Genomic DNA, 13,726 nt, shown 5'->3' with positions numbered 1-13,726 from the left:
GAAAGCTCAGCACAGAGCTGGAACTCAGTAAATGTGTTAAACTCCTCACCTTTTGTATTTTCTTGGGGCGGGATAGAGACCAGCACAGGGCAAGGTCATCAGTTCCTGAGCCCCAGGAAAGCCTGATGGACCTAGCATCATGGAAAGTGGATTGTTTTTTGTGGACCTAGACTGAACCCTGCAGGATCCAAGGTTTCCAGGCTAGCTGGATTGCGTCTTTTTTTTTTTTTTTTTGTGAGGAAGATCAGCCCTGAGCTAACATCCGTGCTAATCCTCCTCTTTTTGCTGAGGAAGACCAGCTCTGAGCTAACATCTATTGCCCATCCTCCTCCTTTTTTTCCCTTTTTTCCCCCAAAGCCCCAGTAGATAGTTGTATGTCATAGCTGCACATCCTTCTAGTTGCTGTATGTGGGACACGGCCTCAGCATGGCTGGAGAAGCGGTGCGTCGGTAGGTGCCCGGGATCCCAACCCCGGCCGCCAGTAGTGGAGCATGCGCACTTAACCTCTAAGCCACGGGGCCGGCCCCTGGATTGCATCTTGTATAACCCTCTTGTGTTTATGAAAAGTTAAAAAAAGAATTCTGGCATCAAATTTATATTACCATTTCACTTAGGGGAAATGGTTGGCAGAGGAGAAAAACTATTGCGACATGTTATCAAGAATGAGGGCTAGTGAAGAGGAAGATTAGGTAAACACTGGTGCTTTATTTCTGCTGTTAATCATTCACTGGGCCAGTAGAGAGTCTCTGCCCATCCATTTCCATTCAGCCGGCCCTGACCAGCCAACCACAGGGCTGGAAGTTAGGGACTTTTTGGTGGAGCAATTACTAGTTATCTTCAGGGTATTCCAGTAAGCTCTGATTTGGGGAGGAACTAGGACTATCGGAGATCAAGGCCGTTTTCTTCCTTGAGAAACTACCCAAGGCAGCGTGATAGAGTCTGCTACTTCTTCCTCAGCTCCCTGCAGGTCAGTGGATTACTTGGGGTACCTTGAGGGGAAAAGCTGGGGTTTGGCTCTTTAAGGAGTGCAAGATTAGAAGGATAAAACAAAGACAAAAACTTGGGGATGTTTTCAGCAGAAATCTTTTCAGGAGTTCTGCAGTGGGAGGTAGTGTGACTTGAAGAGTACTTTTAACTCCTTCTGAGCCTCAATTTTTTTGATTATAAATGGGGGAATAATAATGCAGACTAATAAAATAAAGAGAAGCAGAAAGAAGTAAGACACTGCTCTCGCTATTCTATCTAAAAGTTGAGTGTATTGCTTCATCGATCCTTTACCATCTCTCTACATAGGGGAGCTGAGGCAGGAGGTAAGCCAGACTTCCCAAAGGGGTTCACAGGAGACCTGGTTTTCATAGTCTGCATTCTGAAAATTGGTGCAATTTCCTTTGGAGATTTTGTTAACCCCTCCACATCTCCTCCACCATTGGCAGCAAAGACCTTTAGATTTGATAATTAGAAGGATGTTGACCAGCCTCCAATTAGTTTCCGAAGCTGGAAGCCTTTGCTATCCTCAGCTCCTTTCTCTCCCTCACTTTCTGAATCTGGCAATGCTGATTAGTCTTCCTTCTTGAAACTCCCCTGTCCCTTGGTTGAGCAGGACGTAGTACCATTCTGGTCCTCATTTCAATTCTTCAACCACTCTTCTCTTTGCTGACCGCTGTTCTGTCTCTAAACATAGTTTGTACAAGGAGAATGAAAAGGAGAGTATCCAGGAGAGGAGGAAGCATCAACGAGGGTTTCTATTAAGTGTAGAGATGCATTTGAATGTAACGTGAGCACAGAAGGAAGGAGCTGATAGAGAGATAAAGACGTTCTAGGATGGGAGGGGAAAGTGTGGAAGCAAATTCTTTCTGGAGTCTGAAAGTGGTGTGGTTGAAAGTGCACATGTAAGCAAGGAGACACTCCACCTGAGGCTGGAGAGAAATATTATCCTTTCCAGAGGTATCTGAATTTTAAAAGGGGAAGTTTAGACAAAATAAATACACTAACTTAAAAGTAATGCCTAATGGAAGGAGAAATTTGGAGGCTGAGGATTTTCCCAGCGCCTCCCCAAGTGTACTGCACTGACAAGTGCCAACAGTATTTTCACAAGAGACCCTCCATGTTGACTATAGTTCTTGATTATCGAGCCATGCTGTGGCAGCATCCCATATAAAGTAGAGGAGGATGGGCATGGATGTTAGCTCAGGGCCAATCTTCCTCAGCAAAAAACGGGGACGATTGGCATCAGATGTTAGCTCAGGGCTGGTCTTCCTCACAAAAAAACAAAAAAATAGAGGAAGATTGGCACAGATGTTAGTTCAGGGCAAATCTTCCCCAGCAAAAAAAAAAAAAAAATCTGACCTTTTGAGGTCAGCCCCATGGCATAGCGGTTAGGTGCGCGTGCTCCGCGGCTGGCAGCCAGGATTCAGATCCCAGGCACGCACCGATGCACCGCTTGTCAGACCATGCTGTGGCGGCGTCCCACATAAAGTGAAGGAAGATGGGCATAGATGTTAGCCCAGGGCCAGTCTTCCTCAGCAAAAAGAGGAGGATTGGCGTAGATGTTAGCTCAGGGCTGATCTTCCTCATGAAAAAAAAAAATCATGACTATAATTCTTGAGCTGGTTTTATTTCTATAGGAATTTTAAAGGTGATGATGTCATTGAAATATGAGGGCATTTGCTAAGGAAGTCTTAGCTTTTCAGTGGCAGTTACACAATTCTAGACTTTGTAGGGAATAGAAAGATGATCTAAGTTTAATGTCATGCTTTTAGAGACGAGAAACTGAGATCCAAGGAGCTGATGTAGCTTCTTCAAGATCACAGAATTAGATTGCTATACTGCTGACTCAAACTCAGGTCTCCTCAACTTACAAGGCTTGTCCTCCATCTCCATACTATGTGGTCTTCCGAGTCCTGTGAAGGTTCTGCTCGGGGACCGCAGGGAGTAGTGATGGTGAACTGCAAATGCTACAGCTGGCCCACTGAACCACCACACATCCTGAGAACTAGCAAAAAGAGTCGAATCACTGTATCATCTCTTCAAAATTGACAAAGCACCTCCCACACAATATTTCATTTGGTCCTCAGTAAGGCAGTTAGTCCTTCTCACTCTGAAGATAAAACTAAATTGAGTTTCATTTATTTCACATTTATTGGATAACTATTACACGCCAGTTACAATATGAGGTTAGAACTAGAAAGTTGAATACATACCTGTTTTGTCTTCAAGGGACCTACAGTGTATTTTAGGAGGCAAAAGTGAATAGATAGTTACCATACAGTGTGCTGTTACAATTAAGTTATTGTCAAAATACTAGGGGAGCATAGAAGAGACTGATATTTCTTGGTGGCGTTGGGCAATTCTTCACCAAGGAGGTGACATTTGACTGGATAGTGCATCAAGGGGAGGATGGAGGTAAGAGCATTCATGCACAAGAGACATTATATGCAAATGCTTGCAGGTGTTTAAAAAAATTCCAGGATGTGCTTTGGGAAGGGTAAGCACCTTCATGAGGTTGAAGCTCAGCGCTTTAAGTAAGCAGAAGCACAGGGCGAGTTGGGAGAGGTTTGGGGACCATGGTTCTTTTTAAGTAAATTCCTTTCTAGGAATGTAACAGCATCGACCTGGAAGCCGGCTTACAAAATGTTTGGAGCCTTTTGCAGTGGTCTAGGGTAGGGTGAAGGGAAATATGAGAACCTAAACCTGGACTATGGAAGTGGGGTGTAGGAGAGTGACAGATTCTAGTGTTTCGATGGCCAACGTGACAGGACTTAGTGACTGAATATGGAAAAGGGATCAGAGAGGAGGCTAGGATGACTCAGGTTTCTAGTCTAGGGAGCTGAGTGGAGATTGTTTGCTTAGCTAGGCCAAAACACAGAGGTCAAGTAGTGTTGGAAGGAAGACAGTGCGTTCAGTTTGGGGTATGTTGGATTCCAAGTGCCTGAGAGATACAAATGAAGCAGCTGGAAATACTGATCTGGGATTAAGTTATAATGGAAATTATAACTTACATTTTTTTAAAAAAGGTTTTTGCTTAAATAAGAAATCTAACAAGTGGTTGCCAGGGGTGGTGGGTGGGGGGAGGTGCAGGGTGGTGGTAAGAGAAGTCAACAGAGGTTGGCAAAAGGGTACGAACTTTCAGCTATAAGAACAAGTTTTGAGGATCTAATGTAAAACATGATGACTATATTGATAACCCCATATTGAATTATTGAAATTTGCTGAGAGAGTAGAACTTAAATAATCTTGCCAAACAAAGAGGATAAATACGTGAAGTGATGGATACGTTAATTAACTAGATGGTGAGAGGAAGTCCTTTCACAATGTGTACGCGTGTCAAATCACCACGATGTACACTTTAAATATCTTAAAATTTAGTCACTTATACCCCAATAAAGCTGAAATTAAAAAAAAGGAAATCTAACAGATCCAAAAGTTTTACTTGACTTTCAGGATTGCAAGTGAAGACGAATGTGTAATAATTTATTTCCAGATTTGCAAAGAAAACTCAAGTGTCTCTAACTTTCAAAAACAGAAACGTTAACTTAAATATTATCCCAGACAAAAAACAATTTGCTAAGATAACCAGTCAGAATTATAGACTTTTCTAGGGTTAAATGTCACATTCAAGTAGCAAAGCAGTAATCTCTAAAGTCCAGGAACTACTCCTTAGTTAGAAATAACATTTGCAAGGTCAGTTTTATGATGCAGATATCTCCTTTTCTGCAGCTGCAGGGGAAGAGAAAATATCTCCTCCTCATCTTGCTGAGATTTCTTTCACCAGCTTTTAGACAGGTCCATAGTTTTAAGGCTAAGCACTAGAATTCCACCAGTTAGCCACAAGTGTAAAGGAGGCAGGTCTGAATGACTCAGAATTTACATATGAGACGAAATAGGGCAGAATAAGATTTTTATTAACAACTGAGTTTCCGGAACATGTAAGTTTTGCACCTACAGGAGATAACTGGGCCTGGAGATCTGTGAGTCATGGATGATGGTCAAAGCCATGGGAGTTGATGAGTTCTTCCCAGGAAAACAGCGAAGGGTGAGGGAGGAAGAAGCCCCAGGACAGCCCCGTGGGCACCAGAGTCTCTGCTCAGGGTGGGCACTGGGTCTCACTAGCGCCAAGGGCCACGGGGAAGAGCCGACCAAGGGCTTCTGGCCCAAGTCCAGTGGGCTTTCCTCTGCGCCGGGGCTTCATTCAAGTCCCTCAGGGATGCAGCCGTCACTATAATTTTATGTCATTATTATGTCGATGTTGTGACTCTAGGAGTTCTGGTCCTGTCAGAGTCACATTCCAGCACCAATTCTATCACTCTCTTCCCTAACGTTTCTTTTGAATGTTTACTATGTGCCATCCAAGCACCAAGCGAAGCTACCTCTCAGTGATTCCGAGAGACATGTCTAGTTATCATTCTTACTTTATAAAAAGGAAATTGAAGCTTAGAGGAGCTTAGAGGAGCTGAGTATCTTGCCCACGGGCACACAGATCCCATGAGGTGTAAACAGGATTCAACTCAGATGGCCTGGATCTGATTCCAGAGCCCATGCCCTGGAGCCTAGCCACATATTGTTGTCCTGTGTCCCCAGCACTGTGTCTTTGGCCTCGGTGTGAGGCTGAGAGATACAGATTCCTCACCACAGTGTAGGGTCTGTATGTGTGGCTGCCTTTTATCTCCTGTCATAAGCTATGGAGAGAGGAGAACTAGTTTTTCTTTACTACTTCCCTCCTTATGTCCTCTGTGGAATGGTTGATGATATGATGACTTAGGGTTAACGATGGGGAAGAGCCTAGAGCAAAATCGCTGGAGTCTGTTTTCCTCAAGATACTGGTGTGCCTTGCTTTAAAATCAGTTAAAATCTGACTTTGATAAAAATGAACACTATAAGAGAGATGTGGACATGGAACCGTATTATTTTTCTTTAAAACATATTTTATCACTAGGTGCTTTTTAATGTAAATCCAGCAAGCTTTTACGGAGCACTTTAGCTGTGTGAGGCAGTGCTAGGTACCATGTAGGGCAGAGATGAATCAGGACCCTCCCTGTGAACTCAAGGACCTTGTGGTCTTGGGGAAGATAGACCTCAGATGTCAGTGAGAAGCCAAGCCAGAATCTAGGTTGTAACCAGAATATGGAGACTGGTCTGGAGAACGGGAGGGGGCACTGGAGAAGAAACCGACAGAATGAGCAGGAATTGAAGAGTGAAGGGTGAGAGCGCAGATGACATGGGCAGGGGCAGGGGGTAGAAAGTGTTTCGAACTGTCAGGGATGCAGGTCCAGCCAGAGCACGGGGCTCAGACCTGACTCTGAAAACCTCATCACCAGAAGCAGATTCTTGAAGGATCAGTTCACTGCAATCAATTTGCTGAATTTATCAAATTATCAATTTACTGAACATTGCTTTAAGAAATATTCATTTTGAATATACTCAGTGATTATAAATATATTCTTTTTGAACATAGCTAGTGAATAAGTTCTTTGTAGCAGCATTTTAAGTATTTTTATTCAATTTCTTAAAGGTAAAGATTTAATCTTATGGCTGTATTTTTATTAGTATATTCATGAATATTTTCCCGAGTATATTCAATGTATGTATTTTTCTTGTGACTATCATAACAACTGCAACAATTCATATGGGAAATGTGCACTTTACACTACTATCCTCTTGATTTTTTGTACTCAAATTCTGTTTTGCCAACATATTGGTATTTTAAAATCTCTTTCTTCAATTTCACTGAAATTCAATAAATATACCAGATCTACAGACTTAACAAAAATTAAACTCATTCCTATAGTTTTTATAGTTCATAACAGTTTTTATTGGGTGGGAGAAATTGATCATATTTGGTACATTTCGTGGATGACTTAGTGGACTGGTTTTCATCATGTGGAACTTGCCTTACCCCCAGTGCCTCCAGTCTCATCAGATTGCTCCAGCAGAAAGAGGAGAGACTAGAGACCAGGAGGTCCTAGGAAAAGAGAGAGGGGGAAACAAAAATGAAAGGGGATATGTGAAGGCCCAAAACACTGGTCCTGGCTCCTCTCAACCTCTTTAGAGCACTTCCATTCATTTAGTACAAATTCTGTAAACATGTTCTTAGTATGTGAACACATTTGATAAGTTTTTCATTAGGTTGAATTTATTTTTTGGCAGAACTGTCCTAGCAGCCATGTGCAGAGCTCATGAGATAGGATATGTGTGAGATGGAGTTGCTCACAACTGACCGCAGGTAGAGGAATGGCTTCCTCAGAGCTGAATTTTGGAAGGATAAGATTATATCGGTCATTAATCAATGGAGAAGTTATGCCCCTCCACATAGCATGAAAGGCCACTATAAACTTTTTTCCCCCCTATAATGTGGGACAGAAACATCTTTCAGGAAAATATTGAGGGGACTCCCTTTATGTAAATGGATGTGTGCTTAGTATGAATTATGGACACATAGGGCATGTAGAATCAGTTGGATCTAACAGAGGTATCAGAATGAAAGATGAAATTCAATATTTCGTTGGGAGTTTTCACATATTCCTCTGAGAATGAGGACTATTTCTAATGTGAATTTAAGATATACCATTTTTTTCCAAAGAGAATGGGAGTGGAGGTGAAGAGAAAAATGTCCCTCATGATTTTGCTTTAAATAAGTCTTTAAATAATCTGATTAAATAATGAAGGAACATTTGTCACATGTATTGTTCTTTTTCTTTATATATTTATATGTATCTACATATATAGATGCGTGTACATCTCTATATACAAAACTCTTTTTTCAAAACTGCTAATTGCGTGATGGTTGATTGCCTTGGTTGACGGTTGCCATGAGGAACTCCCAAAACTATCTATATGGGTCCAACTCCTTTTCTCTAACTCATCACTTTCCTGCCTTTTTGTTTTGTTTTGTTTTACATTTGTTCCCTCTTTTCTAACTCCTCTGCCATTTCCCTGGTCACATATTAACTGTGGCTCACCTGGCCAACTGCAATAGTCCTCTTAATCAGCCTCCCTCTTTCTTCTCTCTGTTCACGTCATACTATCATGTACACATCTGCCATGGTGTTCTTCCTAAAGCACAATAATGTGTCATTCCTTAGCATAAAAACGAACGACCAAAAACAAAATCCAGGGGGCCGGCCCGGTGGTGCAAGCGGTTAAGTGCACGCGCTCCGCTGTGGTGGCCCGGGATTCGCCAGTTCAGATGCCTGGCGCGCACTGCTTGTCAAGCCATGCTGTGGTGACGTCCCATATAAAGTGGAGGAAGATGGGCATGGATGTTAGTCCAGGGCCAGTCTTCCTCAGCAAAAAGAGCAGAATTGGCAGATGTTAGTTCAGGGCTGATCTTCCTCACCAAAAAAAAAAAAAAAAAAAATCCCAAACGAAAAAACAATGGCTCTTTATTCCCCAAAGGGTAGTGTCTGTAAATTCCCAAACTTGACTCTGACATCCCGTTCAGACACACCTATAGATTGCCCCCTCCTTAACTACCATATCCCCATCTCAGACACCTTGCTTTCCAGCCAAACTGAGGTATTATCTACTGTTCCCCCAATTTGCCCTGCATGCATTCTCTAACTTTTACAGCATACCTAACTCAGATACAGCCACCTCCCATCTCTCCACTTGGAATTAATCTCTCCCTGAACAGGATGTTTCCACAGAGGCTAAAACTCACTGTCTTGTGTTGTAACATTTGTGCACGTCTTTTCTTCCACTTTAGGCTGTAATTTCCTTGAAGAAGTGGATCCCATACCATTTATCCTAGTGCTTTATGACAAGTAGGAATTCAATGACTGTTTATTAAATTGAGTTCTTTCAGCAGAAAAATGTGGGAGAAGCATCAGGTCATGCAACCCCCAAGAGCTCCAAATGGGACCCTTCATAGAAAGGAGAAAATGGCAGCCTGGCTCTTCTCCAGGCTGTGGAGAGTCTCTGATCCAACTCTGTTCCAAATGACCGTGGTCACTGCTCTATTGGCTACTGTTCTTGGTGAGTAACGGGGAGACAAGTTCAGATTGGCAACAAACATCCAAGATCATCTGCTCATTCACTTTTAAGACTAACAAAGAGATGACTAAGCTTTTAGCAGAAATCTGGCTTCAGCAACAAAAAGTTTATTTGACCAGGAACTTGGAAAATAAGGGGATTTAGAATTATTTGGAATTTAGGGGGATTTGCTTTACCCATAAAAGAGACAGTTTTCTAGACACTTCCCTCTAGAATTTCTTCTCCAGGAATTTCCAAAACAATCAGTCTCCCAAGCATGAATTGAAAAAATCCATATTATCTATCAGCCTGACTGAACAATTGTCCCTGCCTGTGGCTTTACCTGGAATGGAGAAGGGAAGAGTATACTTCTCCTGGGGCTCCTAAAATGTAAATTGGTCCTATCTTTAATTCTTGCAAGGAAAGCAGGATTAAGATGTTTACATTTCAAGGGCTCCATGCTTCTTCCCTGTATCATTCAAAATCCAAAAGGTGCAAAAAAGTGCAAATTAAAGACGTTGTACTTGCCCATCTCCCAGCCCCTCAGTTTCCCTTCCCTGAGGCAGCCAATACATAATGTTATTATTAATGAAATGATGTTTCTGTTGAAGGAAATTGTAGGGACTTCTGGCTTTGTCCAGATACATCTGATTCAGAAGATATGAGGAACCTAATAGGCTGATGTAATCATGCCTGCCATCTTTTTAAGATAGGTTATCTCATATGATAGTAGAGTAGAAACATTTCTGCCTTTTATCATTATCATTTATCGACAAACATGGATTACTGATCACTCCCTGGATTCATTGAACAGTGGGGCTAATAGAAGTTGTTATTTTTCTTGATTAGAGGGAAAAAGAACGGTTCCTGCTGTAAAAGTCATGGTACTGAAACACTAAGACGCTGCGTCCAGGCTGTAACTTTCAGTGCTCTTTGTCATGTTGGTGTCCAGGTGATTGCGGGCCCCCACCCACTCTATACTTTGCTTCTCCAATAAATGAGTTGAACGAGACAAACTTTGAAACTGGAACTGTTCTGAAATACGCCTGCCGCCCTGGCTACAGTAAGATAAGTTCAAGGGCTCAGATTACCTGTCAACCCAGAGGTGTGTGGCAATACAGTACCTTCTGTACCAGTAAGTATCAACATTTCTTTTTCTTTTTCTTTTTCTTTTTTTTTAAAGATGTTATTTATTTATTTTTCCCCCCAAAGCCCCAGTAGATAGTTGTATGTCATAGCTGCACATCCTTCTAGTTGCTGTACGTGGGACACGGCCTCAGCGAGGCCGGAGAAGTGGTGCATTGGTGTACACCCGGGATCCGAACCCTGGGCCGCCAGCAGCGGAGCGCGCGCGCTTAACTGCTAAGCCACGGGGCCGGCCCAACATTTATTTTTCTTATTTGAGCATTTTCTTTCTTTGCCAAGTTGTCTTAGGAACTAAGCTTTCTGAATGCAAATAAGAATCTGTGGTCACTAAGAAACCATCCAGTTTGTCAGTTACTGATTTCAATGTACACATGTGTGCCACTTTTTGAAAAACATAAACAAACATACAAATAAATAAATAAAGAGAAAGATTAAGAGCTACCTAATTGCGTTGAAAAATAAGTCTATCCTTTACAATGTAATTCAGTACACATTTCTTTCAGAAATGAACTACAAATTCAATTTTAATATATTGAAAACCAGACTCACTCTCTACAAAATTATAAAAAGTTATGTGGCTAGAAAGTGGTAACGCAGTTTCCAAAGAAACCTCATCCAAATATCTGCTGTGTTGGAAGAAGATGCTATGATTCAAACTCTCAGTTGAGAATACATTGTAGGATGTTTTTCCAGTTGTAAAGTATCAATCTATAATCTTTTTCTATTCCCTTTATGACCAAAGACATGCATTTTTGAGTGGCCTAAGTTCAACGTACATGCCACAGACATAGAATGGAGGTGGCTCCCTGGTCAGTGTCTTAAATCCTGGACTGTAGACTCCATTACCAAAATGATTTAACTGAGCATTTTTCTCTACTGGTAAAAAGTACCAGAAAAAGATGAGAGCAAACTTTGTGTTCATTTTTCCTCCAAAATAAAAATTCAATGAGTCAATATAAGAAATAAGTTCGAATCTGAACCCTGGGTCTTTCTGGAAGCAGAGGTTGAAGCTAATCAATCAGTCTTCTTTTCTGACGCCATATCTGTGAGTACTTGGAATCACTAATCATCATTTTAATTTTTCTCTCAGAGAAACGCTGCAGAAACCCAGGAGAATTACATAATGGGCAAATAAGTAAGACAGATCTCTATTTCGGATCACGAATAGAATTCAGCTGTTCAGAAGGGTGAGTGTGAGGCCATCTAGAAACGATCCTTTTTTTAAATTAATCTTAAAAAATAGCTAATGTGGGGGCCGGCCCAGTGGCGCAGCGGTTAAGTTCGCATGCTCTGCTTCGGCAGCCCAGGGTTCGCAGGTTCCGATCCCCAGCGCGCACCGACACACTGCTTGTCAAACCATGCTGTGGCGGCGTCCCATATAAAGTAGAGGAAGATGCGCACGGATGTTAGCCCAGGCCTGATCTTCCTCACAAAAAAAAATAGCTACTGTGTTCATATATTTCAAAAGTGAAAATGATGTAAAAAGATATACACTGAGAATTCTCACCTCCACTCTATCACCATTCACCCCATTCCTTCCTGTCCTTAAACAGGGATCTGCTTTTATTGGTTTCTTACGTATCTTTCCAGTCTTTCCTTTCCAAATACAAGCTAACAAATTAGTATATATGTTTATTTTGCACCTTTCCAATAACAAAAGTAGTTTTGAATCTTGCTTTATTTTTTACTTATCAATATATACTGGAGATATTTACATGTTTGTGCATAGAGAGGTTCCTCATTAATTTCCTTTTACAACTGGGTAGAATTTTATTGTATGACTTCCATAGATTAACAGTCTCTGACGGATCCATGGATATTTCCCATCTTTTGCTATTCTGAACAGTGATCTGATGCATTACCTTGTACATATATCATTTTGTACATATATACTTGTATCTGTAAATTCCCAGAGTGAGATTTCTGGATCAAAGAGTACATATATTTGAAAACTTTTAAAATCTTGCCAAATTGCTCTCCCTAGGGTTTACATGGTTTTACAAAGTATGTAAATGTCTCTTTCTGTAAACTTTCCTACTAAGTATATTGTCAAACTTTTGAAAACTTGTCAAATTTTTGAAATTTTTCCAATTTAAGAGGTAAAAATGAAATTTCATTATAGTTTCAATGTATTTTTCTCTTGTTATAAGTGAAGTTGAGCATATTTTTATATGCTCAAGAGATGTTTTATTTATTTGTGAACTGTTTGGCATGTCCTTTGCCGATTTTTTTCTATTAACTTGAACTTCTTATTCTTAATTTCTAGGATATATACATAAGGACATACACATGAGCCTAGGCATATTAGGGGTTAGCCCTTGTTTCTGATATGAGCCGCAACTTTTCCCCCAAGTATATCATTTTTCTTTTGACTTGGCTATTGGTATATTTTTTTTCTTCTCAAGAAGAAACTGTTTTTTATGCTGTCAAATTTATCAATCTCCTTTTTAAAAATGGCTTCTACATTTTAGGTCTTAATTTGAAAGGTCTTCCCCAGTACAAGATTTTAAACCACGTATTTGCCTAGATTTCTTCTACCACTTTTAGTTTTTCATATATATATATTTGTGTGTGTGTGTGTGTGTGTGTGTATACGTGAGGAAAATTAGCCCTGAGCTAACATCTGTTGCCAATCTTCCTCTTTTTGCTGAGGAAGACTGGCCCTGGGCTAACATCCATGCCCATCTTCCTCCACTGTATATGTGGGACGCCTATCGCAGCACGGCTTGATAAGCAGTGCATAGGTCCATGCCCAGGATCCAAACCTACAAACTCTGGGCCACAGAAGCAGAGCACACAAACTTAACCACTACGCCACTGGGCAAGCTCCTTGTTTTCATGTTTTTTGATGTTTAAAGCTTTGATCCATTTGGAGTCAATATATATAGTATACAGTATGAGGTACATAGTGGTCTAGTGGTTAAGATGCTGTGCTCTCGCTGCCCGGGGTGGGGTGGGGGGTTTGTTTCCACCCATCTGTCGGTTGTCATACTGTGACGCCTACATGTTGCTATGATGCTGAAAGCTCTGCCACCAGTATTTCACATACCAGCAGGGTCACCCATGGTGGACAGATTTCAGTAGAGCTTCCAGACTAAGACAGACTAGGAAGAAGGACCTGGCCACCCACTTCCCAAAAAATTGGAATAGCAGTGGAGCAGTGTCTGATATAGCACCCAGAAGGTGAAAGAATGGTGCAAAAAGACGGGACAGGCTTCTGCTCTGCTGTACACAGGGGCACTAAGAGTCAGGGTGGACTCAAGGCACTAAAACAACAAATGAGGTACTCATCTTAGTCTATATTTTTCCATATGGCTTTCCTGTTATCCCAGCATCATTTATTTAAAAATCTATCTTCAATCTACTGATTTGAGAGTGCTTTTGGATATTATACTGAATTCTCATATGTCTCTGGGTCTACTTTTGGACTTTCTATGAAATGCCATTGTTTTGCCTATATATTCGTATACACATTTCTCGGTCATCTACTTATTGAGGCTTTATAATATGTTTTGATAGCCAATATGGGTAGATCTACTTTATTGCTCATCTTTTTGGGAATTTTCCTGGCAACATTTATCTGTTTATTTTTCTATATGAACTTTAATATTAG

General features: G+C 41.1%; 1 protein-coding gene across 1 annotated transcript in view; it reads left to right on the top strand.

Annotated features, from left to right (window-relative positions):
- Positions 1-896: 896 nt before the first annotated feature.
- Positions 897-13,726, top strand: part of C4BPA (complement component 4 binding protein alpha) — a 36,388-nt gene continuing 23,558 nt past the window's right edge. The window contains exons 1-4 of the mRNA XM_058540161.1: positions 897-967; positions 8,804-8,970; positions 9,920-10,102; positions 11,204-11,300. Coding sequence (XP_058396144.1) covers positions 8,808-8,970; positions 9,920-10,102; positions 11,204-11,300 — 443 coding nt within the window. The 5' untranslated portion in view covers positions 897-967; positions 8,804-8,807. The remainder of the gene's footprint in view (positions 968-8,803; positions 8,971-9,919; positions 10,103-11,203; positions 11,301-13,726) is intronic.

This window comes from Diceros bicornis, chromosome 4 (genome assembly GCF_020826845.1).
Source record: "Diceros bicornis minor isolate mBicDic1 chromosome 4, mDicBic1.mat.cur, whole genome shotgun sequence".
Lineage (NCBI taxonomy): Eukaryota > Metazoa > Chordata > Mammalia > Perissodactyla > Rhinocerotidae > Diceros > Diceros bicornis.
Note: the sequence above shows the minus strand (reverse complement) of the source record. Positions and strands in the feature narration are given on the sequence as shown.